The sequence below is a fragment of the Lissotriton vulgaris genome, chromosome 2_1, assembly GCF_964263255.1.
Source record: "Lissotriton vulgaris chromosome 2_1, aLisVul1.2, whole genome shotgun sequence".
Taxonomy (NCBI): Eukaryota; Metazoa; Chordata; class Amphibia; order Caudata; family Salamandridae; genus Lissotriton; species Lissotriton vulgaris.
The window spans coordinates 551,933,182-551,949,147 of record NC_141687.1 but is presented as its reverse complement, the minus strand read 5'-3'; the positions used below and the strand labels follow the sequence as shown (position 1 = coordinate 551,949,147).

Below are 15,966 nucleotides of genomic sequence, written 5' to 3'. Positions count from 1 at the left end.
CCTCCAAACAATAAAGGATATATGGAAGGCCTTTAGAACAAATGCCATGTATGATTTTGGCTGGATCAACTCCATCCCACTTAAGGTCAGGTCTTATAGGGGTGATATTAGTAATAGAACTTGGTGGGACATTACTGGCTTTGCCCCATAATAAGACCATCAATACAATACAATTATAGTCACTCAGGTCCTGCTTAACAACCCTGGGTACAGTCACCACTTACCTGCAATGGCTGAAATTAGGAAATGGTCAATGATGGTTATGGCGCTCCTTCCTATAAAGGTTTGTATGGGGTCTCCATTATTATCACAGGCACATTTTAATAAAGGTAAATCCAGTTCGGTAATCAAAGAATTCAATATACCCCCATAGTCATTGTGGGGAAAATGTAAATAACTATCCCCATCCTGGTCAGTAACCCAACAAACCTGTGTAAAAGACAATGGCAGACTAGATGTTCACATCTCCTGCCCAAATAAGTATAACACTTTGGAGATAAGGGGACAAATGTCTCTAAACCACCATCAAAAGCTGAGAAAACCTTCCCATGGGTAGAGTCAAAAACATTGTTGTAAAAATTAACCAACCGACACCCAGGCCTCCAGGGCAAGAGTTGCTAGGGGATGACAACGTTTGTGATACAACTCTCTGGCATATGTTATCCACATTATTATTCATGGATGGTGATAAGGCACACAAATATTATCAGCACAATTGATATAAATAATAACCAGATCGGTACCCACTTTCTTGTCCCCCTAAATTTGAACCTCATTCATCTTATGTTGCCCTGGCTCATGTCAATCGATGTCCTGGAGGCCACTCAATGCTTGGAACCTATTAAATACCACCAGGGGCTGACAAGGTAGCTGTCAAAGAGTATTGGATATATTTCCTGCACCCCTCAATTGGCACTGGGAATTCCGGGATTGCCTGTACAAGAATCCCTGGGGGCTGCAATGATACATTCAACTCTATTTGCAATGTAGATATTGCCTTCAATGTGTTACTTCCATCAAGTTACACTTAACCCCCAAGCACTGTACCCCCGTTTAGAATATCCATTTGCTGACTGGCAGCTGCAATGAGACAGTTATCCCCGTGCCCAGTTCCATCTGTGTTTCTCAACTTTACACAGTAACTGCACATTCGAGCAATTTGCTAATGCTTTGTGTTACTTTAATGTATTATCTTTTTATGTGATTTATGTTGTTTTTATGCTGTTTCAAAGATGTAAAGTTTTATCCCATGGTGGTAAGACCCACCCTTTTATGATTTTCACAAATCAAAATAAAGTATTACTTACTTACTTGCCTTCAATAGAACTCCCCTTTTCCAACTGGGGTCCCTAAAATTGGCTATAATACAATCCCCTTTACTATGTTTCCTCAGTGGGCCAACCCAGCTCACTCTTTGGTTAAAAGGATCTGTTGGACACCACCTACTGGGAATTGACAGTTTCTGTGGAGCCAGAGTACCACTCTGTTCTTCAGCGAATCATGGGTTTCTGTTCAATCTGGCTAGCTTTGTCAAATATTGCCATAGGGCTAGATCGGCACTGGCTGATCCTCTAAATGCACAGATTTGGGGCTCTGTTTCATACACTTATGATTATCATATTTTCTGCCCCTGAAAGGATTAAAAGTCAAAGGGGCAGATGTATCAAAATACCTATTTGCGATTCTCAAATTGCGATTTTTTGAGAATCGCTATTTGAGAATTGCAAAATGGAATGTATCTAAAAAAAATATCGCTTTTTTTGCGATTTCTTATTATTCCTTAATTGTGAATAGCAAATTGCGAATTCGCAATTAAGGAATAATTTCCTATTCATTTCTATGGGCCAGGTGGCCCATAGGAAAGAATGGGAAGTTATTCTCAATTTGCGATTCGCAATTTGAGAATCGCAAATTGAGAAAAGTGTCAAGGGTGCAAGGGTGTCCTAAGGACACCCTGCTGCACCCCTGAAATTCACATGTGTGCGCATATGGCGCATATGTGCGCCACATGGCACCTTCACAAATGCAAAAAAGTGCATTTGTGTAAGAGTTCGCAAATTACCACCAACTTGAAGTTAGTGGTAATTTGCGATTTCTTAAGGAAAAATCGCTAAATTGAAATTCTTGATGCATAGCATTTAAGGAATCACAATTTGCGATTCCTTAAATGCTTACGCAAAATTAAGGAACCGCAAATTTTGCGATTCCTTAATTCTGCTATACATTTTTCTTCATACATTCCATTTAGCGAATTTTTTGTCGCAAACGCTGCTTTTTTGCAAATCGTAGCGTTTGCGACTAGAAATTTCTTTGATACATCTGCCCCAAAATCTTTAACAACATTACTCCCACCAGAGCCTTGGCTAAGCAACTTGAACCACTTGGCTTTAACAAAACATAGTCAAACACAATATTCGTACGCTCTCATTCGCTTGAGATGCCACACTTGAGTAGGTCTGCTCAGCTAGATACATTCTCTAAAGTTATGTTAACTTCAAGCCACAGGCCCATTTAGTAAATTTTTTATCAAAAAAGAGATTGCATGGATTCCTTAGGCTGAGATATATTTTATTATTGTTGGTATCTGCTGTAGAAAAGGCTTGGGATCTCTTTAAATGGAGATCGAATTCCAGCGCTATATAAGAACCGAAAATAAATAAATAAATAAATAAATGGGTGACTAATTCCTGTCAACTGTTCGGAAACAGAGGAAATCCCTGCCACCTATATTATGCCTCTGCTCCCAATTCATTGATGTCAATCGTTTGCGACTAAAGCCATGCTTTCATGCTGCTAATGTTCAATAGCTTGACTCAGAAAATTATTTTTACTTCAATAATCTCTCTAATCAACTGCTGTTTATGGTAATGAAATACTTTGATCACACAATAAGTTTATTATTACACCTCACTTCTATCATGTGTTCTTTAAATGCACTTACTTTCTTCATCCTCCTCGTCTGTACGGCTTAAAGTGTCCTGTGAGGCTTGTTGGGAAGGCTCGCTATCTTGCTCCCAAACTGTTCCAGTGCCTGTGTTGGAGCGGGACATTGTGGCCAAGCTAAGGCGATATGCTGAAGTAGAGGTGCCCACTGTGCTGATGGAAGTCTTCCCTTGGTACGCTATAACGAGAAGAGGGTTCATTAGTGACAATCATTCAGTAACAGACACAATCTCCAAACAAACTAGGCTACTGGAAGAAACATATAAGGTGTACACAGGGCACTTCACAACTTGACCTTATGATAAACAAAAATTGCAAATACATCTTTAAAATCTCCATTCTCTTTCTTCTAGATACCACATATTCACCTAACTAATCAATGTAACATCCCAATCTTACTGCCAGAAGCATGTTTCCTTTGTTCTTGTGACCTGCATTGTTACCTTAATATTGCACTATGGTTAATTTAACAAAGCAGGACTTTTTTCCAACTCCCCTTTAAAGCCCAGTTCTACTTTTAATGATTTGAAATTATACTATGCGTTTGGAAGATTTCCGTTACTTTGATGGCTGTTTTATTGCCTTCATATAGTATCTACTCAACTATCCAATGTACCTTTAAATTTATATAAATACCCTATCTCATTAATGTATAGCCCTTTTAAACTAATGCACTATTTTACTCATCAAAACACAATGTGGATGAACACTTTGCTGGTCTATAGATGTCAATGATATATTTTTAAGAAAAGAGGGATCTCGTTCCAAGGTTTTTTCTGAAGTCTTTACTTTTTCTCCAATACCAAGCACAAGGTGCTGCTGCATTCTCAAGGATAAAAACAGCTACAACAGAGTACACACAAAATCTTCTAAGAGCTTCTTTAGAGAAATGTCAACTTAAATAATGGTCTGAATCCTAATAGCGGTGTACCATTCCTGTATATCTACCTGAGATGGGGTGTGGAAGTAAATCAAGTTTCCGATGCTAGAAAGTAAAGTTTTCCTAGCTAGTGGCTTTATGACACAAAACATGCAGATCTGCACTCTCAAATCCAAAACATTCTCTTTAGCAACAGCTGCGCTATACTTATCCGAGAATAAAGACTTTGAACTGCCATGTCAGTACACATGCCTCCTACTCCCTAACTTGTTGGGAACTCCTGCTGTCATAGGCAAGGCCAGACTGCATAGTAACAGATGCTGATGCCACTCAATTAGTGAGTAACCAGTCTCATGCATGCTCCCTTCTCTACCCATGACTCAGATCACAAAGATTCCATTTTTACTTCCCATCCTCAGAGTTAGGAAATTCTTCTCTGTCTGCACTTCGAAGACTACCTCAGACATAAAACAATCAGCATCCAACCTACAAATACCACGAATAACAGAACAAAAGATACAAAGCAACAGTTGAAGAACCACCTTCATACACTTATCGGACAAGGAATTCAGTGAACTGGTCATGGTATGCAGTCTATTTGACTCTCCATCAGACCCAGTCTGGCTAGCATCTTCAAATACATGCTGCCACAAATACATGCAGGAACTGAGGCAAGAAATGTACATATAACTTCCAAGATAAAGGATCGTTTCAATAGGAACTCATATACTATGCCACCCTTTGGCTAGACTCACACTTTACAAATACAACTTATATGTACAAATACATCATCAAACCACTCTTAATAAACATAAACTGAACTCACCAAGCCCACCCAACTATAGGCCAATCTCTAATGGGCATTCCTAGGAAAACTGATTAAATGAACAGTTTTCACCCAAGTCTTCAACTGCTGTGGAGTCCAGGCGATGCTGTAGAATCTCACGAGCTGTCCACAAGCTGTCCCACGCCAGTCGACGAATGGCAGGAGGGTCAGTGGCCGGCAGGACCACCAACAAACCTTTCCAAATTTAACACACTTGTTGCAGGATGAAACACAGAAATGGGGACCAACACATTCCATGGAACTCACCCACTTCAGGTAAGTTAGGGCTGGCCTCCAGCAAGTAGGAGAGCCCGCAGGAATCAATGAAGACCCAAGAGGGACCCTCTGGCAGCAGGCACAGTGAGTAGCAGGGAGACCTTAGCAGCACACCAAAGATTGAGGCCAACGTCTCAAGAGATGCAATGTTGACATTGCTTTTGCAGGTTGGTGATGCTTGAATCTGGGACTTTTTGAAGATCAAAGACCTCCGAACTGGAGAGCCAACAAGCCTTAGTAACGGCAAACAGACGTTGCGCACAGAGGATCGGTTCCAGCAGCTACAACAAGGGATTGCAGTCTTCTAAATTACACAGAAGACATGTCAGACCTCTAGAGAGCAACAAAACCACAAAATGTATTGCAGAGCATTGGAGAGTCCGTGGGACAGAAGAATCCACTAGCTGGCCGTTGTCGTTGAGGTGCCTGCGGTTGCAGGGCAGTGACTCCATCACACCAAGTGAGATTCCTTTTTGCTGTCCTTGATGCACACAAAGTCCTTCTGACTCTGAAAGATGCACAGCCAGAGAGGTTGCATGGTCTTTGCAAGTACTTGGCAAAGTCGTAGAAGGAGCCCTTTTACTAATAGCAGTATTGTCTTGGTTCCAGGGGAAGTACAGCAGCAGATTCCCGTGTCCAGCAGCAGAAGAATCTTTGGAAGAGTCTTGCAGACGAATCTTGCTCAGGAAACTTTGTCCAAATAGATCTAGGATCCCACCCTCAGGAGACCCCTTAAGTAATCCAAGAAGGGAGTTGGACAGCTTCTGCAGTGGCCCATCTATCGGGGAGGGGGAGCCGGGAATGCTGCTCTGGTGGACTGACCAGTTAGATGCTCCCAAGGGCCTCTGCTAATCTTTTTTCCAAGATGGCATAATCAAGTGACCTGTTGGAGCTCTGGGCAACTCCCTGGGGGAGCAGCTGGACAGGGGAGTCACCACCCTGTCCTTCATGTGGTTTCGTGCCAGAGCTGGAGTGGAGGGCTCCTACAAATAAAGAAAACTGGTTTATGCAAGGGGGGCACTAAATCTGGCCTTCAAAGCAAGCAGTCCGGAGGTAAGATTTTCTCATCTCTCACTCCTTTGGTTGAGGAACATGGTTCATGCCTTCCTAATATGGTAAACACGCTCTTTTCAGAGTTTACCCCACTGAGTGAAGAACAAGTAATTGACTTGATTAAAGTCATGAAGTCTGGTTCCCGTTGCATTATGGCCCCGGAGGTCATTGCCAAGTTTCTTTTGGTAATGTTTAATAAAATGATGAAATCAGAGCCGCTTCCCACTCCATGGAAAAAGCATCCATTCTTCCCTTGCTTAAGAAATCTAGCATAGATCCTTGCGATCCTAAGTTATTAGGCCATTGCCAGGTTACCTTTTCCTGCTAATATAATCGAAAAAGCCTTAAATCAACAATTGCCTATTTTCATTCATATGCAGGAGCTTCTGGACCATACACAGTTTGGTTTCAGGAGCTGTCACAGTACAGAAACTGCACTGATTATGGCCATGGAGCAGATCAGGCTTATTGTACATAATGTTATGGCCTGGCCCACAGGGCCTGTGGGTACGGTGTATTCAGCCCTGTGGGTCAGGCCGCCCGAGGTCGGGTCAGTCCACCACCCTCCAGCAGCTGCCACCCACTTACAATAGGCTGAAGGAGGACCATTTTCCTTTTTCTGCTAGTAAGTAGAGGCTCTCTTGGCCGAGAAAACCACAGAAAGGGTGTCAGCAGCAGACGTAGGTCATGGTTGCCATTCTCACTACTTTATAGTGCCTCAGAAGGAAGGGTTCTTTCTCCCATCCTAGACCTGCATCCTCTCAAAAGGAGAAATCCAAAATGCTCATGCTCGCTAAAGTCCTGTCTGCCCTAGACACAGAAGACTAGATGGTAGCGTTGAACTTGCAGGGGCAAATACTTTGACATTCCCGGGCGGGGCAAATATTTTGACATTCCCGTCCTACCTGCCCACAGACATGATCTGTGGTTCACAGTAGGTCACAAGTACTTTCAGATCACCATGAACCCCTTTGGCCTAACCAACACCCCTTGGGTGTTCACCAAATTGATGGCGGTGGTTGCAGCTCATCTGTGAAGATCAGTGTTGCCAGGCTTCCCCTATCTCGACAACTAGAAACGAGCATTCTTTCACACTGTCGTCTCCCACCTCCAGACTACGACAGACCTCTTGCCCCCGCTTGGCTTCACATAAACGTGCTTCACGATAAACATGCTGAAGTCACACCTGACCTCTACTCAGATGCTCCATTTCATCAGACCTGTTCTCAACTTAGTGCAGTTTTGGCCTTAACCTCCCGATTGGTGAATCCAGGATATTCAGTCTATGAAATAGATGTTTCAGCCTCCATCCTGGATTTCAATGAGACTGACTCTGAGGCTGTTGGGCCTCATAGGCTCCTGCATCTTGCTTGTGACACATGTCTGCTGGGAAATGAGGGCTCTGCAGTGGGACCTGAAGTTCCAGGGGCTGCAGCATCAGAGGAATGTCTCTAAAATGGTCCAGATCTCAGAGGGTACTGCAAAAGATCTGCAGTGGTGGTTAATGAACTGCAATTGGGTCAGCTTCAGACCCCTCTCTTTTTCCCAAGCAGATATAGATGTGTCACTCCTTGGATGGGGATCAGAGGCCTCTGGTCTCCGATGTAAACTGAATACCACGTCAACCTGTTTGAGCTGCAAGCGATACAGCTGACATTGAAAGCTTCTCTATCCTCCATCAAAGGAAGGCTAGTGCAGGTGTTCACAGACAACATCACCACCATGTGGTACTCCAGCAAACAGGGCGGGCGGAGTCTGGACCCTTTGTTGAGAGGCCCTTCATCTCTGGGCATGGCTGGAATGTCAAGTCATATGCCTGGTGGTTCAACAACTGGCGGGCTCTCTGAACGCCAAGATAGACGGACTCAACTGAAGATGCTTAGCAGATCACAAATGGAGGCTCCACCCGAAGGTGGTGCAACATCTCTTTAAGCAGTAGGTTGAGCCTAGATCAGATCTGTTCGCCATCATTAAGAAAAAACAGTCTCAGGAGTTACATGAGCTCGAGGTTTCAAGGAGGCTCCCGTTTGGAGATGCTTTTCATCTCGAGTGGAGCTCAGCCTCCTGTGCACCTTTCCACCCATGCTACTCTTGCCCAGAGTTCTAAAGAAGATCGGGAATGACCGGGCCTAAGTTATCCTTGTGGCTTCCCACTGGGCTTGGAGAGTTTGGAATACTGAGCTGTTGAACATGGCTGTAAGCCCTTTGATCAGTCTGCCGCTGTGGGAGGAAATTCTGTTGTAGCAACAGAGGATGGTTCTCCACCCGTACCTGTCAATCTTCCACCTTCATGCTTGGAGATTGAGCAGTGACAGTCTGTGATGTTATCTTGAGTTTGAGTTTAACCACATCGCTGCTGTGGTTATTTTTCCCCTGTGCTGGAAATTGCTATTCTGCTGCATTCATGACGAGCTCCGCTCGTCATCAGCACAGCTCAACTGTGCCTCATGACGAGCTGAGCTCGTCATGAGCATGGAAGGGGTTAAAACATTTGTAGAGCACACGTACACCTGGCGGTTTCATGGCGCTATGAAGTACTGGGCCCAAGAGGGCAGGAGGGTCGGGGAGGAGGGAGAATAGGACGATTATGATGAGAAGGCCTGTGAGAAAAGCAAGGTTTTGAGCGCCTTACGGAAGTGCGGATATTGATTGGAAGATCTAAGGTGGGCGGGGAGAGAGTTCCAGAAGGCAGGGGCAAGTGTGGAAAATTTCGTGCCCCCCCCCACTTTTTACGCCTGAAGGGGGGAACTGTCAGAAATTGTTGAGAGGATGAGCGTAAATCCCTGACGGGGGCGTAGGCTTTGATTTCCGAGGAGATGAAGGCAGGGGCTGCACAAGCCCGAGCCTGAAAGGTGATACATCCTATTTTGAACTGAACTCGTTCTCGAATAGGGAGCCAGTGCAAGGACTTCAGGAGCGGAGTGACATGGTGGAATTTGGCCAGATTGTGAACCAGGCGGGCAGCCTGGTTTTGGACCAGCTGTAATCAGCGCATACTGTAGGCGGGCATGCCGCAGTATAGAGCGTTGCCATAGTCTAGGCGGGAGATTACCATCGCCAGGACAATGAGTTTCATGGCGGAAAAAGAAAAGAAACGGGAGACTTTACGGATGGTGCGGAGTGAGAGAAAGGAGGAGGAAACCACAAAGCTGACCTGGGAGTGCAGAGTGAGTTGGTCATTCAGTTTAATCCCCAGAGTTTTCACAGAGGAAGAAGGAGGAGGGGGGGGACCTAGGGAGGGGGGCCAGAAGAGAGGGGTCCAGGGACTGGAGCAACCACCTGTCAGAACCAGCTCAGTTTTGTCTGGATTTAACTTCAGGTGGTTGTAATTCATCCAGTCCCGGATAAAGATCATAATAGACTGGAACTTCGCCATGGACTCAGGGGAGGGGGACAAAGTAAAAATAAGCTGGAGGTCATCCGCGTAATTGTAGACGGAAACCTCCATTTGCTGAAGAGCAAAAATGAGAGGGGCAATGTACAAATTAAATAAAAGAGGGGAAAGGGAGAAACCCTGGGGGACCCCGCATTGCACCTTCCGGAAGTCCGCCGAGTAGTCGCCCAAGCGTACAGCCTGGGTGCGGTCCGTCAGGAAGGAGGACAGCCAGACCAAAGCTGAGCCTCCGACCCCCGCCGCTACGACACTGGAGAGTAAGATGGAGTGATCAACCGTGTCAAAAGCGGCGGAGAGGTCGAGGAGGACCAGGGCCTGGGGGTGGTTTGTGTCCATGCCCTCTCTGAGGTTGTCAAGGACCGATAGCACTACGGACTCCGTGGAGTGTGCGGGGCGAAACCCGGCCTGACGGGGGGCTAACGCACCATTTTCCTCCACAAAGGTACTGAGCGCTCTGGTGACATGGCGCTCCAGTACCTTCCCTAGGAAGGGCAGCAGTGAGATGGGGCGATAGTTAACGAGAGCGGAGGGGTCGGCGCCCGGTTTTTTGAGGATAGGGACAATGATGGCCGATTTTAGAGGTTGAATGACAGTGCCCTGGGACAGTAAGCTATTGAGAAATTTAAGAGGGGGCTGCGCACAGACCGTGTAAATGTACCTCAGGATGTGTGCAGGGCAGGGGTCTAGAGGTGAGCCTGATTTGACCAAAGGGAGAAGGGAGAGAAAGGCTTCCTCAGTCAAGAGAGGGAAAGAATCAAGGCGTGCCCGACTGATGGGCACTGGGGGTCGACAAAGGAAGGGGGGGGAGAAGGGATGTTTGCTTTGATGTTAGAGATTTTGTCCAGAAAATAAGAGTTAAGAGAGTCGCATAAATCCTGGGAGGGGGTGGGTTTGAGGGTGGCTCTGTCGGAGTAGGCAAGGTCGTGAACAATAGAGAAAATTTCTCTAGGCTGATTTTCAGCAGCCATGATTTTAGAGGAGAAGTAGGCAGTTTTGTAGCCAAAATAAATTTTTTGTATTGAGACAGGAGGATGGTACACTGGGTTTTGAGGTTGGGGCAGTAGTCTCGTCGCCAAGCCCGCTCGGCATGGCGCACAGTGAGTTTTAATGCCTTGAGTTCCTCATTGAACCAGCGGTTAGCGTCGTTCGCACGTCTGGAGGACACCCGCCTGAGGGGAGCGACAGAGTCGCAGCCTGACAGGAGCCAGGAGTTGATAGAGTCAGCTTGTGTGGAGGATGACAGGCCGTGTAGATCCGGACTAGATGCAAAGAGTGTGGCGGAGAGAGCGGGCACATCCACCTTGCTCCAAGAGCGTGCCCAGGTGTTTTTGGGGAGAGAGGGCTTGGTGACTAGGCTAAGGTGTAGGGAAAAGGACAACAAGAAGTGATCAGACCTGGTGCAGGGGGAGATGGACAAGGAGGCTATAGGACAATTTAGGGACCAGATTTGATCCAGGATGTGGCCCTGAGTATGGGTGGGGGAGTGAACGTGAGAGTCAAAGTTGAGGGAGCGGAGGGTGTCTGAGAATTCTTTAGAGATCAAGCATTCTGCGGGGTCGGAAGGCCAAAAGTTAAAATCTCCTAGTATCAAGATAGAGGAGTTGTTGACCGCTAAGGTGGCCACTAGATCTTGGAAACCGGGGAGAAAGAGTTGAGAGGGTTGGGGGGGGGCGGTACATGAGCAGGCAGGTAAGTGGGACTCTAAAAGACGGTGAGTGGACGACTAAAAAGTCTGATGATCCAATGGACGGAAAGGTTAACGGCTGAAAGGAGAATTCTCTGCGGGCGATCAGATCGCCACCGCCTCCCGATTTGCTAGAGGGTCGGTCGGCGCGCAGAGCATAGTAAGCTGCGGGAAGGGCAGCTAACAGAGAAGCAAGGGAGTTGTCACAAAACCAGGTCTCTGTAAGGAATAAGAGATCCGGTTTGTGTGAGTCCAACAAGAAGAAAAGTTCGTGGCAATGCTTAACTGCTGACCTGGTGTTAAGATAATAGACGGACAAGGTAGTAGGCATGGGAGGGGCAATGGGGACAGGAGGAGGGAAGCGTAAGGACAAATGAGAAGGGGGAGGGCGCAAGGCCGTCAAACCCAGTCTGTCGATGTGCGACATCATGGAATCCTCCAAAGGCCACGGGCCTTGGAGGGTGTGGAGCTGAGTAGAAGAGTATTGAACAATCTGGGCATGATGGAAGCCCCTGGGCCAGGTCGGCCGCGGACGGGCGCAGACGGGCTTACCTTCGGCGCGCAGACTGCGCGCAGACGGCGTGCCCGCTGCGCTCGTCCGCTGTGCGTCCGAAAGATGCACATGATTTATGGATAGGTGGGGCAGCAGCGGGGCGTGGCCTCTGAAAAGGGGCGTGGCCTCCGGGCTCGCGGAAATGGGGGCAAGAGAAGTTTTTGAGTAAGATGCCACGGCAGCGCTGGATCCGCTGCGCGAGCTGAACTGGGCAAGGAGCGAAGTGAGTAAGTATTTAACAATAATATACAAGTGACTTTCAATAATCAAAGTTTAAAATCCGATCTCGTTCCCGGCTTCCGCCTCAGGAGCTCAGTGCTAAATGGTCAGGCGCTTGAAGTCAGCGTCTATTTGTAGGGCAGCGGCGGGGGGCGTGGCCTCTGGAAAAGGTCGTGGCCCCCGGGCTCGTGGAAATGGCGGCAAGAGAAGTTTTTGAGTAAGATGCCGCGGCAGCGCTGGATCCACTGGGCGAGCTGAACTGGGCAAGGAGCGTAGTGAGTAAGTATTTAACAATAATATACAAGTGACATTCAATAATCAAAGTTTAAAATCCGATCTCGCTCCCGGCTTCCGCCTCAGGAGCTCAGTGCTTAATGGTCAGGCGCTTGTAATAAGCGTCTATTTGTAGGGCAGCGGCGGGGGGGGCGTGGCCTCTGAAAAGGTGCGTGGCCTCCGGGCTCGCGGAAATGGGGGCAAGAGAAGTTTTTGAGTTAGATGCCGCGGCAACGCTGGATCCGCTGCGCGAGCTGAACTGGGCAAGGAGCAAAGTGAGTAAGTATTTAACAATAATATACAAGTGACATTCAATAATCAAAGTTTAAAATCCGATCTCGCTCCCGGCATCCGCCTCAGGAGCTCAGTGCTTGCTCTGCATCCCGCCAACAAGATAGCATATGCCAGACATAAGAATTAATTTGCTGCATGGTGTGCTGAGCAACAGGTTGATCCCTTACAGCTCGCCTTTCCCAGGTTCTTTGGTTTATCATTACCCTGGCCCAGAAGGGCTCTGCATTGGGCATATTGAAGGGTTATGCATCTGTCATCCCCGCTTTTCTGCAGCTTACATAATAGCCTTCTCTCTTTAAGTCCCCCTATTGCAAATAGGTTCCTTAAAGGTCTGCAGCACATTTCCCCCAGCTCCTTTAGTTATGGCTGAATGGAACCGTAACTTGGTTCTTACTTGCTTAATCTGCACTCTCTTTGAACCGCTTCATTCTTGTCCTCTTAGGCTGCTCACCATCAAGACGGCCTTTCTGGTGGCAATTACATCTGCCAGGAGAGTCAGTGAGCTACAAGCACCCGCCTCTCAGCTTCCCAACAGTTCGTTTTTCATTGACAAACTGGTCCTTTGTACTCGAGCATCCTTCTTGCCGAAGGTAGTCACCCCGTTCCATGTAGGCCAGTCCATCACTTTGCCTACCTTTTATGCTTTACCTCATTCCTCTAACAAAGAGGAGGGACTCCGCCGGCTGGATCCAAAAAGAGCGTTGATGTTCTGCCTTGACCACAATAATCATTCCAGGTAAATGATCAACTCTTCATGAAGTATGTCTGGGCCAGGAAAAGGAAGGCTGTGAAGAAACAGACCATCTCCTGATGGATCCGGCTCTGCATTAAATCTGTTACATACAGGCAAAGAAGTTGCCCCTAGAGTGTCTGTGTGTTCTGTGTGTTCATTCCACCTGAGCAAAGACTGCGAACAATGTGTTAACATGCAGGGTACTGGATCTGAACATCTGCCAGGCAGCAAAGTTGGTCTCTCTACACATGTTCACTAAGCACTAATGCCTAGACAGTCAGCTCCATTGTAAAGGGCATTTTGCCTATTTGGTCCTGCAGGACTTTTTGATGTGAAATTGTTTGGCAGGCCCACCCCTGGGGAGGTACTGCTTGGGTATCTATTCTAAAGTAAGAAATCTGTTGCTAGAAGTCTCCATCATATGAACTTGTTACTTAGCTTATCTGTTAGAAACTAGCTGCAGATTGCTTACTGACCCACCCATCCTCCAAGCTCTGCCAACAGGTTTCTGGAGAACAGGGCTGTTCCCTTTCAGGGCACTGATGTTACATTCCAGTGGTCTGTGTTCTTCGTGGCTTCGCACTCCTGGAGTGGAAAGTCGCAAAAAGAAATTGAATTAGGATGGCATTTATATAGGCACTGCACATGTTACTTGCTGTGCAGATGCTGCCCATGCCACCTGAAGCCAAACGACACCACCTACTGCTGTGCAGGGGTGCTGCTAATGAACTTCATAGTTGGGTGAATATGTCAATGACAACATTAACATTTTGAACTAAAAAATGCAGAAATTCACAAGTTGTGGTTAGCAGAGCAAACTATAACTTGCGCCCCCACCATGCGTTGTTTATGACCTCTCATAATACATCACTCATGACATGTTTCTCTGACATGATTTATAATGTCTGTTCAGAAAAGCTCGGGTCCTATACAATAACCATTTGGTATAAAATTGTATTCTCCTGAAATTGGCACCTCTTAGTAAAGTTATATTACATTTGTTGATTCTGTTCCAGACAAGCCTTGAGATCTGAATTACCTCTTTACCATACCATTTATACCATACATACACCCTCTTGTCTATATACTCCCTAAGGATTTGTAGCCAACGACTTGTAGATCTACATGTAGTTGATTCCAAGAGAATTTCACTGAGGTCTATATTAGCAAATAGCATACTGGGATCTATAATTTTTAAGACATGTTTAACTTGAAGGAATGACCATTTAAGTATGTCTTTATAACAACTCAGGCCTCGTTCAATCTCTGTCCATTTTTCCATAAAATCAATATTAATAAAATCTTCCACCGATATATATCGATTTTCTTCCCATTCCAATACTATGTTAGGTTCAATAAGGTGCTGTTCCCCAACTTATACATCTGCCAGACGTGTTGATCCACTCATCAACGGCAAATTACAAACTTTTTGTTTAAAAAGCCACTGGAGGACAATGTAGCACATTTTTTCTGGATTTTGTTTAGCCTCATTGGATCCGCGATTTTAAATTCCTTCATGATCCTTGATATAAAAAAAATTCTGTCCGAAATGGGTCATAATGGTTAATAAATCTGTGCTGTTATGTGCAAAGTTTGCATAATAATATTCCAGCAAATTGGGGAGGGCGATATCTCCTTCCTTGGTTTGATCACTTAAGATGGCTAGTGCCCCTCTTGGAGGCCTATTTGCCCATATAAAAGATGAAAATAACCCTTCTATTTCTTAAAAAAATTACATTTGTAATGCGTTTGGAATTGTTGAAAATTGAAAGTTAAAAAGTGGTAAAATTGACATGGGTATTAGCCCTACTGGACCAATTACTGAAAGTGGTAATTGATTCCATTTTGCGATTAATCGTTTGATCTTTTGTATTAATGGAACATAATTCAATATACATAGAGCATTTATATTTGTAGTGTTAAATATGCCTAAATATTATTTAGGCCTTGAGTTATAAAGTGCCTGAAATTCAGGTATTAATCTTGTAAACAATTGCAGAGTTAAATTTCAATTTTGGCGTTATTTATTTTATACCCACCTACTGCCTGAAACTCCCTGAATATTGGAGAGATATCCTTTTGATTATCCTCCCCAGGTTTAAGGAAGAGGGCAATGTTATATGCATATAGTTTTATATTGGACATAGCATGTATAGGTGCTGATGATGCAGCATTTTGCATAATGGCTACTGCCAAAGGGTCTATGAAATTGGCAAAGAGTTATAGGGATAAAAGAAATCCCTGACAGATGCCTCTATTTACCCCGATTCCGGTCCAGGGTGCACCTGGCTTGGCAGTTCGGGCTGGACTGTTCGCATGAGGCACAGGGTCAAGACTGATTTGCACATGGCTAGGTCTAAACTGGGGTGTCATGGTGAACAAAAGAATGATGAATTGAACCCATATCTCTTGACTGGGGGCGAATGTTTTGATTTGTTCTGCATTCTGTCCATCACTTGTGTGTTTTTTGCTTTCTATATACTCTGCAGCAGCCTACATTTCTAGAGTTAATAATGATTTGCTCCGAGGCATCCATTTACAGGAGAGTTACTATTTGTATTAACATTTTTGGGAAGCTGAATCTATCAAGAATTAAAAAAAGGTTTTCCCAGGACACCAAGTCAAAAGCTTTCTCGAAGTCTAATATAAAACCTGCGCCAGAATTTTATTTGGAGTCATAAAGTCCAATGCTTCTATTAAAAAACTTGTGTTTGAGGAGAGCTGTCTTCCTGCCCAAACCCACGTTGGTTGCGGTGGATAATTGAACCTAGAATCTTATTTAGCCTATTAGCAAAGAGTTTTGTGAAGATTTTATAATCTACATTTAATAGGCTTATG

The 15,966-nt window shown here is 45.4% G+C and overlaps 1 protein-coding gene across 1 annotated transcript in view; it reads right to left on the bottom strand.

The window, feature by feature from the left end:
* The window catches only part of UNC80 (unc-80 subunit of NALCN channel complex), a 2,521,865-nt gene that overhangs the window by 315,635 nt on the left and 2,190,264 nt on the right, over positions 1–15,966 (bottom strand). The window contains exon 58 of the mRNA XM_086955549.1: positions 2,942–3,121. Coding sequence (XP_086811675.1) covers positions 2,942–3,121 — 180 coding nt within the window. The remainder of the gene's footprint in view (positions 1–2,941; positions 3,122–15,966) is intronic.